The 15,812-nt window shown below is 43.8% G+C and overlaps 2 protein-coding genes across 2 annotated transcripts; both read right to left on the bottom strand.

Annotated features, from left to right (window-relative positions):
• Window positions 1–1,035: 1,035 nt before the first annotated feature.
• On the bottom strand, window positions 1,036–2,598 carry LOC308504556 (prorelaxin-like; the record flags this gene model as incomplete). The annotated part of the gene is made up of 2 exons (XM_081065404.1): window positions 1,036–1,349; window positions 2,379–2,598. 2 exons carry the CDS (start codon window positions 2,596–2,598, stop codon window positions 1,036–1,038), a joined length of 534 nt encoding a protein of 177 aa, XP_080921530.1.
• Window positions 2,599–11,739: 9,141 nt separating this feature from the next.
• LOC308504834 (prorelaxin-like) lies at window positions 11,740–13,313 on the bottom strand (the record flags this gene model as incomplete). The annotated part of the gene is made up of 2 exons (XM_081066210.1): window positions 11,740–12,053; window positions 13,094–13,313. The coding sequence occupies 2 exons, from the start codon at window positions 13,311–13,313 to the stop codon at window positions 11,740–11,742; spliced, it is 534 nt and encodes a 177-aa protein (XP_080922336.1).
• Between the last annotated feature and the right edge of the window lie 2,499 nt (window positions 13,314–15,812).

Below are 15,812 nucleotides of genomic sequence, written 5' to 3'. Positions count from 1 at the left end.
ACTTAAGTGCATTTTTCTATAAATGCTGTCCAAAATTTTATGTATATGGAATATCGAAGGAACTGCTAAACACTAAGATGACAACATTGTTAATTTACTACTCTAACAAGTTTTCATATTAATCCAGTTACTATGTTACCGAAATGGTTTGTAAATTCTACAATAGTGAACAAAAAGTGCATTCTTGCTAAAGCAGCTTTTCTGTAATATATGACACAGAGATGTTTATTCTTTTTATGTATGTATTTATTTTCTGCTTAAAAAAACGTAGTTTACTTTTTAGTGTCTTCGATGATAGAATTAAGAGAAGAACCCCGGTTTGAAATATAGCTGTGTTCAAATGGCCCCCACTGAATTCAATTGATTTAGGGTCCAATCTAATTGTTTGTAATCAAAAGCTCAATGCAACAGAAAAATCTTTTAAAGTCTATAAGAAAAGTCCAAATTTGTGACTCTTTGTGTATCTGACCTGAGTTAATATCGATGAAAACATTTTGTTCCTTTTTTTATAGCCAGCGTTAAGCATTGTGTAAGTTGAATTATTTTTAATTTTTCGTTTGCTCTCCAAATAATTTTGTTTAATATTAAGTAGTGAAAGAACATGTGCACAGTAGGTCTAGAGTAAAAAGTGGGTGACAGATCATAACGTATCAAGTACAAGTTTCAAAAATAGACTAATCCATTCACACTAAAGGAAGAAAGAGAGTTGAGAGTTTTACTACCTATTTGAAAACAATTTGTAAGTTGACTTACTGTGTGTAAAGTGATAAAGATTGTGTTATTTTAAGTTAATAGTATTAAAACAGCAATAACAATTATGCCATTAATAAAAACACGCTTTTTAGCAGAAAAGTATTTATTAGCAGTAACTACAATAATGCAAGGAATAATTCCTTACACGCAAAATTAAAAACCCAAACCCTAATGATGATTGTTCGTATTCCAATAATCAGTGGGGTGACAGAGGCATCAGTGAATGTGAACACAGGTGAGACACACAGGTGCTTAGCAGACGAAATACACATTCTCTCCATCTCAGCAGTATCGAGCCAACTCTTTCCTGTAGCAGCCATAGTTACAACACCTATCGACTATTACAGTACCGGCGCTTCTCTTTTGTAGGTAATGTTTAGCTGAGCCTATGTTCTTTAATTCCGACTGACTGCTGTCTTCGGCTCCACTTTGTCCAGTAAGAATATTGTCCTTAAATTCTTCAGAGTTAAGATTTCCATCCTGTAATGCAGCTTGTAGCTCTCGCAGCGATGGCTGCCTCTCTTCTGAAGAAGCAGGAGCAGATTGCAGCATACTTAAGGTTTCTGTATCTTTGGCGTCGGTCAATGACATGATATCTAAGTTAAATAAGTGGAGTGGGGGGAGAGAAAACACACGTCGATGAACATCGGGAAAACTGTAAAATTTTGCATAGACAGAAGGAAAGCATTGCCTCAATAGCATACACATCAAAAGACTCAGCCAGTATCCCGATAGCTGAACGACTTGGTTTATTATAACTGGGCAGCTTACAGTACTCCAGCGTGACCCAGGTTTTGCTTATTCCCGCGGGACCCTCTGTCATCTCTCCTTCTGGCCACTGTGCACGTTCCACGTGTTCCCCAGAAGGGGGCCTCTACCTCTGTGAAACTTTTCATTGCAACTTACACTTAGCTTCCAACTTACCTTTATGAATGCCTTATAGCTAACCAAGTGTTTGCTGCTTCTCTTTCAGTACATTCTGCATTTGAGCCGCGTTCAATTCTGAGATTTTGCTTTGAAAGATAATCCGTTGCAGCTTCCAGATGCTTGAAGCATCAGTCGGGCTTTCTGTTCTTTGGGGCTGTGTTTGTCTGAAGGGCAAACGCCCCTGCCTCTTGGCCCCCTGACGCCCAGCCATGCTGGATAAGAGCTCACACCCACTGTGTGAGCCCTGCCATCTCAGTCAGGATGCCCCGTCCAGATGTCCCCGCCACCAGCATTCGCGCCGTCCTGCCCACACAGCTGGACTCCGGGTCCCCGCCGCTGGCTGCCCCTCCCTGCCTCCTGCGGGGCTTTGGGCAGCGCCCCCCCCCCCCCCCCCCGTGGCCTCCCCCCCCCCTTCCCCGCGGTCACCCTGGCTGCCAGGAAGTGAAGGGCACCAAGGGAGACCCTGTGCTGTTCCCGCTGCTGCCCCTCTCTCTGGGGAGATCCCCGTGAGACACTCCCCAGAAATGCAGGTTCCGAGGGAAAAGCCCAAACTTTGAGGCCCCGGGCACCTGAGTCAGGCTGAGCGCTGGCGGTCGGTGAGGTCTGGAGCCCCGAGTGCGGGCCGCGCTTCGGATTGGTCGGCGGCTCGCTGGCAGCCACCAATGGGAAACGCGGACTGGCCAGGGGCGGGGCCTCACCTGCAAGGGCTCCAGTTCTCAGCCCGGGCTCCTTGGGGCTCAGAGCCATCCTGTCCCAGTTGAGGTTGCCGCAGAGCCGGATCCAGTAGAGGGCTAATTCGGAGCCGCACAGCTTGATAAACTCATTCTTCTTCTGGTTCCTCTGGCCTTGGATCTCCGCGGGGAGTTGGCTCAGTAGCAGGCAGACTCCCAGCAGGTAGGACACGAACAGGCGCGGCATCTTGGCCCTTATCTCTGCTCTTCTGGGCGTTTCAGCCTTTTTCTGGACCCTACGGCTGCTGTGGATCACCAGCCTCTGCCCCTGTGCCAATGCTGGACGTCAGGATGCTTTCCCTTGGCTCCAGCAAGCTTTTATAACCCTCGGACTGCCCCCTAGACCTAGAGTCACGTGGTCCACACTCCTCCCCTTTCCCCACCCACCTCCTTGCCATCCACTGCCCCCATCCCTCACCCCCAGCTCTGGTGTAGGCTTCCTACCTTTCCTCCTTTTGCCCATCTTTCTTTTCTTGGACCTTCTGTGGTTCTAGTTTTTCCTTTTGTTTTTCTTGTCTTCCGGCGTTGTGTATACTCATGTAAAGTTAGTCAATATTTGAAGTCTTTCCTTGATTATAAAGTTAAACGTGGCCAATAGCCTGAATTATGTTAACAAAAGTAAAACAGAAGTCATTTATCTTCTCACAATCCAGATCTTTTCATCGTGAACATTTACTACATAACCTTCTAATCCTAAAAAGATTACAAAGGGTTTAATTAGATACTATCTGGCATATCAATCCATATAAAATGAATGAATGAATTGTTGACAAGAGGGAAAGCTGACGAATTTTCATCTAAATCCCTGTAAAAACACTATATTTCTCAATGCATCTCTTAGTCTTTTACAGTGTCTTAAGATTACCATGTACTTTTCCCACTTAAAGTACTTTCCTTCACCTCCTCTGGGAGGTAGTTTGACAGTAATAGGCTGCTTGGATCGTTTAGTTTGAGATTTTGTTCTATATCTATAGAGTGGAGAGAACACACACACACACACACACACACACACACACACACACACACTGCACGAAACCAGAAAAGAAAAGGATAAAAGCAGTGAAACCCCGAAATTCCTGAAGGAAAATATTGGTAGCGCATGGTACAGCACCAAAATCATTTTTTATTATACTCTCTTTGCTGTATTTGGTAAGCTGATTTTTGTTTCAATATAACATGCCTTTTAATTTCATTTATTCAGAAACGTTGCCTGGATGGCAACATAACGAGTAAAAGAGAGTTTTGTCGAGAAAAACAATAGGTGGATATGAAACAGTCATTAAACATGACCTGGCAATCATGTGTAGTTCCTAAACCAGTTTCAAAATAAATGTTTTCTCCCAGGAACAGCAAACATGAATCCAAAGGTTTGTTTACATTATGATACACATAGCTATGTAGAATAATTTTATGTGTAACATGCTTTTGGAACCTTTCCTTTTTTTGTTTTTAAATATGTATTACATCTTTGTCCCATTTCTTTTTTTTTTTTAAATTGGAATCTTCCTTTTGTTCACCTTTCCAACGTAAACATCCAAGTATGAGATCTCCCTGTGGTGTACTCTTGAAATACAGAATTACAAAAAAATGCATAGTTTGTCTGATGTACTCAGAGTCAGTATAATATGTAAATATTAGATGACATGTTGCTTTAAAAGAACAGTAAAAAAAGGATATCAGACCAACTAGTGATTTTCACAATCATCTCTTTTCAAGCTTTTAAAAATTAAGGATCTTTTCAAAATTTCAAAGAGAACTTCTGGATTAATTAAATCAGCAGTAGGTTCCGTAAGCAAAAAAAAAAAAAAAAGAAAGTCAAAACTAGTGAGTTCCAAAGAAGCAGGGAATATGTATCTAAGGATGGTAGTATGCAAAACTATTCCATGAGTGACGTACACTTTTGCTATGACGAGTATGTGCTTTCACAGCGAGCAGGACTGTAGGAAAGCTACACCAACCAAACCTGACAGCATCCCCTCATTTCCACTCCCACCCCACTTTGTACAATGTAGGCTCCTGCCAGTAGGGATAAGTGTTATAGAAAATCATCACCTGTTGAGAAGTATGTTGGACGTGATTTCCCTCTCCATTCAGCTTTTTTCCAGGCGACTACTCCCCCACCCCTCAACTCCACTAAATTAAGTTGTAGAGATATTTATGCTGAACTCCAGGAGCACAAGTACTCTGTGTACCAAAGTACCCTGTTTACCAGGGTAGGTCACGGCGGATTAGGAGCGAGATAGAATGAAAGAGGATCAAGTGAGGAAAAGTAAGATGGGCAAGAATAGAGAGTGGACATGGCTAAAGGTGCAGGACCTCTAGGGAGGGTCACGCAGAACATTCTCCCAGGTACTGGCTGACTGAAGAAACCACAGTAGTGCTGGAATCATGGAATTACTAGGAAAGACATGTTGTGGTCTAAATAAAGTTACGTAACAAATTAGTATAATCAGATTGAGTCGTGTTGAAGGGCAAAGGCAAGGAAGGAAGAGAAGTACTTTCAGACTCTGGCCATTGGCTTGAGGGCAGTGTCCAGATACAGTTGTACAAGAAAGCCTTAAAGATGGGTCTCCAAATGGTGTCTCAAACTTTGCCAACGTTTGACAATATTGTCATCAGGTAGGTTGTGGAGAAAGGACACTTTTCTGCAGGAACTAAGCTGGAGGTTCTCTAGTCAAGGGGGGCTAGTCCCTTAGATGATATGAGCAAGTTGTAGGTCTTCAACGATTGAGAATGTGAAGTTTGGCCCTAGCAAAGAAGCCAATAACACAGGGGGGTCATTTTTAACACCTTCTAATTTAACTTTGAAAATTATTCCACATAGTCGCAGATAACATGCTCATTAAACAGGTCTTCTAGATGGGCAGTAAATTTTAAGTGCAAATAGGTTCATTTTTTCCCCCATTAAATTATTTACTCATGTTCATAATGTACTCAGATGACTTCAGCTCCACCAGGTTAATTAGAGAATTGCAGGAAGTTAGTACCCTTTGAATTAAAATAATAGCTCAACCATCACTTAGGTATAAATATAGCTCCGAGAGGCAATAATTCTATTTTCTAGATTGCGGCTAATTGCAACAAGGCCCACGAGCATTGGTCAAACGCTCAACATTATGTAATTCTTCAACAAACAAACAAACAACCTGCCCAAACAAACAAACAAACAAACAACCTGCCCCTGGGTATTGGATGGCCAGAAGTAGTGCTTTTCTACAGGTTTTCATCAAGCCCTGCAGTTTGGCAGAGGGTTTTCAAAACTGAGGTTTGAGGTGTTATTGTGGGTTGACTGGCCTTGCAGGAAATAATCCATTTGCAAAGCTCTTCTCGGAAGTAATTGCTCCTTTAAAATGTAAATTACGGAGGGTCATTTTTTGACTTTGCCTAGAGGGTCTCAGAGTGCTCACAGCTGTCCAGTGAGGTGGCCATTCTCCCGGTTTTCAGAGCCAGGAGGCAAGTTGAGAGTAGTCAAGTAACATGTGCAGCTCTGTGTGGCACACGTGCCAGGGCTGCGCTACTCTATGGCTAAGGTTAACAGGCAAATGCAGGCTTCACCGCCTTTACAGGCACAACTAGAAGACATGCTATGTTCTTAAAACAAACAACCAAACGAAGAAACCTCTTTAAAGCCATGCACACATACGTATTTCATGTTCTGAAATAACAATAGAAAGCTCCAGAGAATCCTTTTTAAAGACAAAACCGAACATGTGCCCCAATAGCCAGTACTCAATAGGTTTGTAATTACTTATTCCACCCATTCAGCCTCTGGTAAGTCATGTGATAGTATAGATTTGGTGCTGCGTTCTGTTCAGTGCCTATTCCCAGAGCCTCCCAGCTGCATCTAGCCTTCGCCTCTGCTGGGACACAATACACACTCCGCGTGTGGTACTCAGCAGCCTGCCATCAACAACAGTCTCTACATGCAAGATCTTAACTGTATCTATCTTCCTGGAGGAGCACAGCTGACGTCTCAGTGATGGCGTCCTCCTCGGAGGAGATTTGTTTGACCCACTCACTGAGAACATGCAAAGGAGCTCACGAAAGGGATGGGTGGGCCCTTGCCGCTCACATAGGGCAAGACCCCACCACCTTTCTAAAATTCCTGAAAATTATGTGGTAAACTGACGGCTGCTCCATCCCTGCCTCTCAAGAAACCTCTATTGACCTTCTTGGGCCCCACAATATTGATACACGTCCAGCAACTTTAAGACTTGTTGGGTCGTGGAGGCCCAACAGTCCGTATTTACAATATTACAGATTCTCACGGATGTTGTGACTTATACATCAGCCCACCTGGAATGGGCCCCCTTCACAAAAGGCTCTAGAATCTGTCCATTTAGAAATACAGGCACTTCCGTCTGTGTCCTCTGAGATTCCTTCACTGGAGAGGCTGCAGTCACCTCTTTTCATGCCTATGCGCCACCTCAAATGGCCATAAGTTGCCCCATGGACTTGTGAGGCAAGAAACTGCCCTGTGAGGCCTTGCATTCTATGCCCTTAGAATAGCACTTGCTGGCCACGTTCTTAGCCTCTCCTGGAAATAGAGGCTGTCCTGGAGCCTGCGACCCGCCAGGCGGTGCTGCCCGTTATGACTTGGGTCATGAAAGCAGCACGCCGCGAGCTCAACATGGCTCCTGAGGACTGTCTGCTGCAGGACGGAGCCAAAGCTGAACTCAAAGGAGCAGGTAGCCTTCCCTGTCCTCGGAGCCGACCCCTTGGCACCTCGGGACTCCCTTGGGATCAACTGGCGGAACAGAAATGGGAACTCATGTCCTTCCCAGGTGAGCTCACCGCCATGTATGTTGCTGCCCTGTGTCCCTTAGTCAGGATGTCCCTGACCACGACTGGACCCCACCGTCAGCTCAGTGGGCCAAAGTTCAGGTAGTTATCTGTGCACTGGGTGCCCTGGCCATTAAATGGCTCCCTCTGCACATTTTTTGAAACTCTTAAACTCTTGGGCAATTCTGTACGAGTGCCCCAGGATACTTCTTATCCTTCTGTAGAATCTTTCTCCATGTGGAATGATTGATCCCTCCGATTCCACAGTGTACCATAGCTCCCACGCCCACCCTGGGCCCTGAGCCCAGTGCAAAGTTTTCCCAATGCCGCAGCACATTAGAATCACCTGGGGAGCCTTAAGAGCGCCTCCTGCCTGCGTTCTCTGCCCAAACAATTCAACCTCTGTATTCTGGTATGCAAAGCAGGCATCAGTATCTTTAAAAGTCCCAAGTTGACTACTTGTGCCAAATAGTTGGAAAACTATCACGTAGCCACTGCCCGAAGAATCTGGTAAAACATTTTTGGAATAATTCCATTGAATATGTGACTTACCGCAATCCTGAAGAAATGAAAACGTGAAACTTTTAAATATACTTGGTTTGACCATAAGTGGGTTATGCAGTACTTTAAATGTATTGTAAAGAGCTCATCATGTCTTTAATATCAGGGCATGCTACTAAATGTGGTGAAAAATGTGTACTATGGAAAGGGAGATGTATTTTGTAACTTGTCTAAAGGTTCGAGCCAAAGTGAAATCTGTTGGGGGCATATTGGTTAATGCCATTATGTGAGTTTCAAGTGTACCATTGTATAATGCTTTATTTGTATATTGCACTGTGTACTCACCACCCAAGTCTAGTCTCCCTCTGTTGCTATATATTTGATTCCCTGGACCCCTGTCATCCTCCCCAGACACTGCTTCCAAGCTGGTAACCACCCTGCTGTCTGTGAGTTTGTTTGATTTGGCCTTGACACCCTGCTCTAAGCTCACTGGCATTACCACAGCAGCTCACTGGAGTACTTTTCTCCAATCAGCATGAATACTCTTTAATGAAATCCTCCATATCCAATTCTGAATCACAGGACCTGGCCTATAAAGTCAATACCATTAATGTACAATTTAAAAGTAATTTTTAATTTTAATTTTTTTTTAATTTTTAACTTTTAATTTTAAAAGTAATTTTTTTTCCAACAACATTCCTGTTCTAGTGGGAAATTGATGTCTCCGCTTGAATTGCTGAATAGAATTTATAAAAGTCAGAAGTTGAACAGAACCCCCTTTGCCTGCCTCATTCAACTTCCAGGCTGTTTCCTAAGGTGCAGGGTCAGACAAGGGAGCTGGATGGAAGGTCAGTCCCGTACCGTGTGTGTCTCTTGGCTCTTGAATTCAGCCAGTAACTATCGAGAGGCACACGTGTATACAACGCCAGGTGTTTTTTATTATTGCTAGTCTGAAATGCGTAGCATTAGTTGGACTCATTTCAAAATTCTTAGTTCCTTGAAGGTGAAGAGAAAAGCATTGCACAGGCCAAGTTTTCTCTGGAGTATTTTGAGAGGATGTGTAACAGTTGAGTGTCTCAGAGTCCATATTGGGTTGTTAGTGTGTAGTCTCTCTCTTTGTCCGTGTCTCTCTGTGTCTCTTTGTGTTTGTCTGTCTCTCTCTCTCTGCTTCTCTCTGTCTCTACCTCTCTCTCTCTCTCCCTCGCTCTCTCTCTCTCTCTCGTTCCATATCCTTGGTGGATAGAGTTGGTTTTCCTACATAAATCGGATCTTCATCAGCAGAAAATTAATGGTTGTAGGAATGGTGGGAAGATAAGGAAAAACAGTCACCTGTATTCCTCAAAGCCCAACCACACTACCCTCACGTCCTGATAGCTTCTCACAGACCTCCCTTATTACATTTCCGTGTCTATTATTATCGCATCTCTGATCTATTGATTTCACATATATTGAACAGCTGTCTTTTACATTTTTTTGAAACCCTCACCAAGCTAGAAGCCCAGATTGCCAGTCTTCCCTAGGACTTGACTTCATGTACTCACGTCCTGCATTCTGTTCTCCTAACACCAAGGGAAACGCCCAGACCCACTCAAGCTCAGGGTCTGCTGTCCCCATGTCCTGGTAGAGCAGAAAACATGCACAGAGCGCTGCTGTACCCAGAGGATGTCCTCCAAAGGAGAAAGTAACCTGAGGTTCGCAGTCCATTATTGTAGCCCATGACACTTGTGGACTGAGAAGTTGTGAATCAGAAATGTCGTCTAAACCTCAGACTCAGCGACACCACTGCGTATCAGTGGGAGATAGGTTTCCAGTTTCTTTTGTCAGTGGTCATGATGAATTTGTGTCGCTCTGGCCACACTTCTTACTGTCATCCGAATAGCCAGAGGAACAAGTTAGCACACCTAATATAAGCGGTCTGTGAGGGGATTCTATGGGTGGCTTGGGTCCCTGGGGTTTCCTCGTGCTGCCAAAAGGCTGAAGGCCTGGCGTACTGAAGTAACGGGTCAGCGATGTGCAGCGCTCAGTGGCAGTGCCCTGCCGAGATGAAAGCTTCCGAGGGGATGACTGTGGTCACCTGAGGAAATAGGGCCCTGAGCAGAGAAACAAGCACCCTTGGCAAAGTTCTGCTGATCCCCAGGAGGGAGACAGGCACCTAAATTTTGGGGACCATGCAGGCTGGAGCAGTAGGTGTTATGGTGGGCGTCACTGAAAACTGCGTGTCCGGCAACCTAACGCTTTGGTGCTTTTGGATTTCAAGCGCAGGTTAATGGGTAGCTCCATTAGAATAATGTGTGATGCTGAATTGCCAACTCAGTGACAGAATGTGGATTTCTATTGATTTGTTTAAAATGGAGAAGTTAGGGAGTTTTTGCCACAGCAGAGAATGCTTGCAAATGTATACCTGTTATACCTAGACGTGGTCTTTTAGGAATCAGAAAGTTAGGGGTCTTAGCTCACACAGGTGGGGACCAGCGGTGTTACATTTGGGGGCACGTTTCCATCTAAAATAGAGAAAACCGTAGGCCAGGCGTAGTGGTATGTGCTGGAAGATGAAAGTCACTGAGTTACCGGTGTTGATAAAAGACCTCAGTGTCCCACTTACAAAATGGCCGTGTCGTCAGAGGTAGTGAATGCTGATTCTGGAGCAGGGGTCCCGCCTCCAGGGCTTTTGTGGAGGAGCAGATGAGGGACGTACGTGGCCAGAGCAAGGTCTGGGGAGACGTCTTCTGCGTCCAGGGAAGCCTCTTTGTTCTGTCTGGGCTGCAAGTTTCCTGGTCAGCGCCCTTGTTGTTTTGGGTTGGACATTTCAGACAGCACCCTTCCTGGCATTATGAGATGGCTAATGGCCTCTGAGGTTGTGCGTGCGCAGTTTTACAAGTTGGTCTTGATGAGGACTTCAAAAACTTTAGAGGCCTGATTATTGTTAATCATGTGTAGGATTTGAAATAAGGCAGTCGCTGTCTTAATCCCTTTAAATTCTATTTATAGGCTTTAGATGGAGATTTACTTGTTGTTTAAGTGCATTTTTCTATAAATGCTGCCAAGATTTTATGTGTATGGATTATCGAAGGAACTGCTAAACACTAAACTGAGAACTTTGTTAATTTACTACTCTAACAAGTTTTCATATTAATCCAGTTACTATTTTACCGAAATGGATTGTAAATTCTACAATAGTGAACAAAAAGTGCATTCTTTCCTAAAGCTGCTTTTTTGTAATATATGACACAGAGATGTTTATTCTTTTTATGTATGTATTTATTTTCTGCTTAAAGAAACGTAGTTTACTTTTTAGTGTCTTCGATGATAGAATTAAGAGAAGAACCCCGGTTTGAAAAATAGCTGCGTTCATATGGCCCCCACGGAATTCAATTGATTTAGGGTCCAATCTAATTGTTTGTAATTAAAAGCTCAATGCAACAGAAAAATGTTTTAAAGTCTATTAGAAAAGTCCAAGATTTTGACTCTTTGTGTATCTGACCTGAGTTAATATCGATGAAAACATTTTGGTTCTTTTTTTATAGCCAGCGTTAACCTTTGTGTAGTTGAATTATTTTTAATTTTTCATTTGCTCTCCAAATAATTTGTTTAATATTAAGTAGTGAAAGAACATGTGGACAGTAGGTCTAGAGGAAAAAGTGGGTGACAGATCATAACGTATCAAGTACAAGTTTTAAAAGTGGACTAATCCATTCTCACTAAAGCAAGAAAGAGAGTTGAGAGTTTTACTATCTATTTAAAAACAATTTGTAAGTTGACTTACTGTGTGTAAAGTGATAAAGGTTGTGTTATTTTAAGTTAATAGTATTAAAACAGCAATAACAATTATGCCATTAATAAAAACACGCTTTTTAGCAGAAAAGTATTTATTAGCAGTAACTACAATAATGCAAGGAATAATTCCTTACACGCAAAATTAAAAACCCAAACCCTAATGATGATTGTTCGTATTCCAATAATCAGTGGGGTGACAGAGGCATCAGTGAATGTGAACACAGGTGAGACACACAGGTGCTTAGCAGACGAAATACAGATTCTCTCCATCTCAGCAGTATCGAGCCAACTCTTTCCTGTAGCAGCCATAGTTACAACACCTATCGACTATTACAGTACCGGCGCTTCTCTTTTGTAGGTAATGTTTAGCTGAGCCTATGTTCTTTAATTCCGACTGACTGCTGTCTTCGGCTCCACTTTGTCCAGTAAGAATATTGTCCTTAAATTCTTCAGAGTTAAGATTTCCATCCTGTAATGCAGCTTGTAGCTCTCGCAGCGATGGCTGCCTCTCTTCTGAAGAAGCAGGAGCAGATTGCAGCATACTTAAGGTTTCTGTATCTTTGGCGTCGGTCAATGACATGATATCTAAGTTAAATAAGTGGGGTGGGGGGAGAGAAAACACACGTCGATGAACATCGGGAAAACTGTAAAATTTTGCATAGACAGAAGGAAAGCATTGCCTCAATAGCATACACATCAAAAGACTCAGCCAGTATCCCGATAGCTGAACGACTTGGTTTATTATAACTGGGCAGCTTACAGTACTCCAGCGTGACCCAGGTTTTGCTTATTCCCGCGGGACCCTCTGTCATCTCTCCTTCTGTCCACTGTGCAAGTTCCACGTGTTCCCCGGAAGGGGGCCTCTACCTCTGTGAAACTTTTCATTGCAACTTACACTTAGCTTCCAACTTACCTTTATGAATGCCTTATAGCTAACCAAGTGTTTGCTTCTTCTTTTTCAATACATTCTGGATTTGAGCCGCGTTCAATTCTGAGATTTTGCTTTGAAAGATAATCCGTTGCAGCTTCCAGATGCTTGAAGCATCAGTCGGGCTTTCTGTTCTTTGCAGCTGTGTTTGTCTGAAGGGCAAACGCCCCTGCCTCTTGGCCCCCTGACGCCCAGCCATGCTGGATAAGAGCTCACACCCACTGTGTGAGCCCTGCCATCTCAGTCAGGATGCCCTGTCCAGGTGGCCCCGCCACCAGCATTCGCGCCGTCCGGCCCCCACAGCTGGACTCCGGGTCCCCGCCGCTGGCTGCCCCTCCCTGCCTCCTGCGGGGCTTTGGGCAGCCCCCCCTCCCCTGTGGCCTCCCCGCCCCCTCCCCTTCTGAGCCCTGGCTACCCGCGGTCACCCTGGCTGCCAGGAAGTGAAGGGCACCAAGGGAGACCCTGTGCTGTTCCCGCTGCTGCCCCTCTCTCTGGGGAGATCCCCGTGAGACACTCCCCAGAAATGCAGGTTCCGAGGGAAAAGCCCAAACTTTGAGGCCCCGGGCACCTGAGTCAGGCTGAGCGCTGGCGGTCGGTGAGGTCTGGAGCCCGGAGTGCGGGCCGCGCTTCGGATTGGTCGGCGGCTCGCTGGCAGCCACCAATGGGAAACGCGGACTGGCCAGGGGCGGGGCCTCACCTGCAAGGGCTCCTGTTCTCAGCCCGGGCTCCTTGGGGCTCAGAGCCATCCTGTCCCAGTTGAGGTTGCCGCAGAGCCGGATCCAGTAGAGGGCTAATTCGGAGCCGCACAGCTTGATAAACTCATTCTTCTTCTGGTTCCTCTGGCCTTGGATCTCTGCGGGGAGTTGGCTCAGTAGCAGGCAGACTCCCAGCAGGTAGGACACGAACAGGCGCGGCATCTTGGCCCTTATCTCTGCTCTTCTGGGCGTTTCAGCCTTTTTCTGGACCCCGCGGCTGCTGTGGATCACCAGCCTCTGCCCCTGTGCCAATGCTGGACGTCAGGATGCTTTCCCTTGGCTCCAGCAAGCTTTTATAACCCTCGGACTGCCCCCTAGACCTAGAGTCACGTGGTCCACACTCCTCCCCTTTCCCCACCCACCTCCTTGCCATCCACTGCCCCCATCCCTCACCCCCAGCTCTGGTGTAGGCTTCCTACCTTTCCTGCTTTGGCCCATCTTTCTTTTCTTGGACCTTCTGTGGTTCTAGTTTTTCCTTTTGTTTTTCTTGTCTTCTGGCGGTTGTGTATACTCATGTAAAGTTAGTCAATATTTGAAGTCTTTCCTTGATTATAAAGTTAAACGTGGCCAATAGCCTGAATTATGTTAACAAACATAAAATAGAAGTCATTTATCCCCTCACAATCCAGATCTTTCTAGCGTGAACATTTACTACATAACTTTCTAATCCTAAAAAGATTACAAAGGGTTTAATTACATAGTATCTGGCATATCAATCCATAAAAATTGAATGAATGAATGAATGAATTGTTGACGAGAGAGAAAGCTGACGAATTTTCATCTAAATATCTGTAAATACATTATATTTCTCAGTGCATCTCTTAGTCTTTTACAGTATCTTAAGATTACCATGTACTTTTCCCACTAAAAAGTACTTTCCTTCACCTCCTCTGGGAGGTAGTTTGACAGTAATAGGCTGCTTGGATAGTTTAGTTTGAGATTTTGTTCTATATCTATAGAGTGGAGAGAACACACAAACACAGAGAACGAAACCAGAAAAGAAAAGGATAAAAGCAGTGAAATCCCACAATTCCTGAAGGAAAATATTGGTAGCGCACGGTACAGCACCAAAATCATATATATATATATTTTTTTATTATACTCTCTTTGCTGTATTTGGTGAGGTGATTTTTGTTTCAATATAACATGCCTTTTAATTTCATTTCTTCAGAAACGTTGCCTGGATGGCAACATAACGAGTAAAAGAGAGTTTTGTCGAGAAAAACAATAGGTGGAATGGAAACAGTCATTAAACATGACCTGGCAATCATGTGTAGCTCCTAAACCAGTTTCAAAATAAATGTTTCCTCCCAGGAACAGCAAACATGTATACAAAGGTGTGTTTACAATATGATACACATCGGTCTGTAGAATAATTTTATGTGTAACATGCAATTGGAATCTTTCCTTTTTTTGTGATTAAATATATATTTCGTCTTTGTCCCATTTTTTTTTTAATTGGAATCTTCCTTTTGTCCACCTTTCCAACGTAAACATCCAAGTATGAAATCTCCCTGTGGTGTACTCTTGAAATACAGAATTACAAAGAAATGCATAGTTTTTCTGATGGACTCAGAGTCCGTATAATATGTAAATATTACATGACATGTTGCTTTAAACGAACAGTAAAAAAAAGGATATCAGACCAACTAGTAATTTTGACAATCATCTCTGTTTAAAGTTTTAAAAATTTAAGGATCTTTCCAAAATTTCAAAGAGAAATCTGGATTAATTAAATAAGCAGTAGGTTTGGTAAGGAAAAATAAAAAAAAAAAAAGAAAAGTCAAAACTAGTGAGTTAACAAGAAGCAGGGAATATGTATCTAAGGCTGGTAGTATGCAAAACTATTCCATGAGTAACATACACTTTTGCTATGACGAGTATGTGCTTTCACAGCGAGCAGGACTGTAGGAAAAGCTACACCAACCAAACCTGACAGCATCCCCTCATTTCCACTCCCACCCCACTTTGTATAATGTAGGCTCCTGCCAGTAGGGATGAGTGTTATAGAAAATCATCACCTGTTGAGAACTATGTTTGACGTGATTTCCCTCTCCATTCAGCTTTTTTCCAGGCGACTACTCCCCCCACCCCTCAACTCCACTAAATTAAGTTCTAGAGATATTTACGCTGAACTGCAAGAGCACAAGTACTCTGTGTACCAAAGTACCCTGTTTACCAGGGTAGGTCAGAGCGGGTGAGGAGCAAGATAGAATGAAAGAGGATCAAGTGAGGAAAAGTAAGATGGGCATGAATAGAGAGTGGACGTGGCTAAAGGTGCAGGACCTCTAGGGAGGGTCACGCAGACATTCTCCCAGGTAATGGCTGACTGAAGAAACCATAGTAGTGCTGGAATCATGGAATTACTAGGAAAGACATGTTGTGGTCTAAATAAAGTTACGTAACAAATTAGTATAATCAGATTGAGTCGTGTTGAAGGGCAAAGGCAAGGAAGGAAGAGAAGTACTTTCAGACTCTGGCTGTTGGCTTGAGGGCAGTGTCCAGATACAGTTGTACAAGAAAACTTTAAAGATGGGTCTCCAAATGGTGTCTCAAACTTTGCCAACATTTGACAATATTGTCATCAGGTAGGTTGTGGAGAAAGGACACTTTTGTGCAGGAACTAAGCTGGAGGTTCTCTAGTCAAGGGGGGCTAGTCCC

The sequence above is a fragment of the Rhinolophus hipposideros genome, assembly GCF_964194185.1.
Source record: "Rhinolophus hipposideros genome assembly, chromosome: 11".
In the NCBI taxonomy this organism is placed as follows: domain Eukaryota; kingdom Metazoa; phylum Chordata; class Mammalia; order Chiroptera; family Rhinolophidae; genus Rhinolophus; species Rhinolophus hipposideros.
This window is presented reverse-complemented; position numbering and strand designations above follow the sequence as displayed.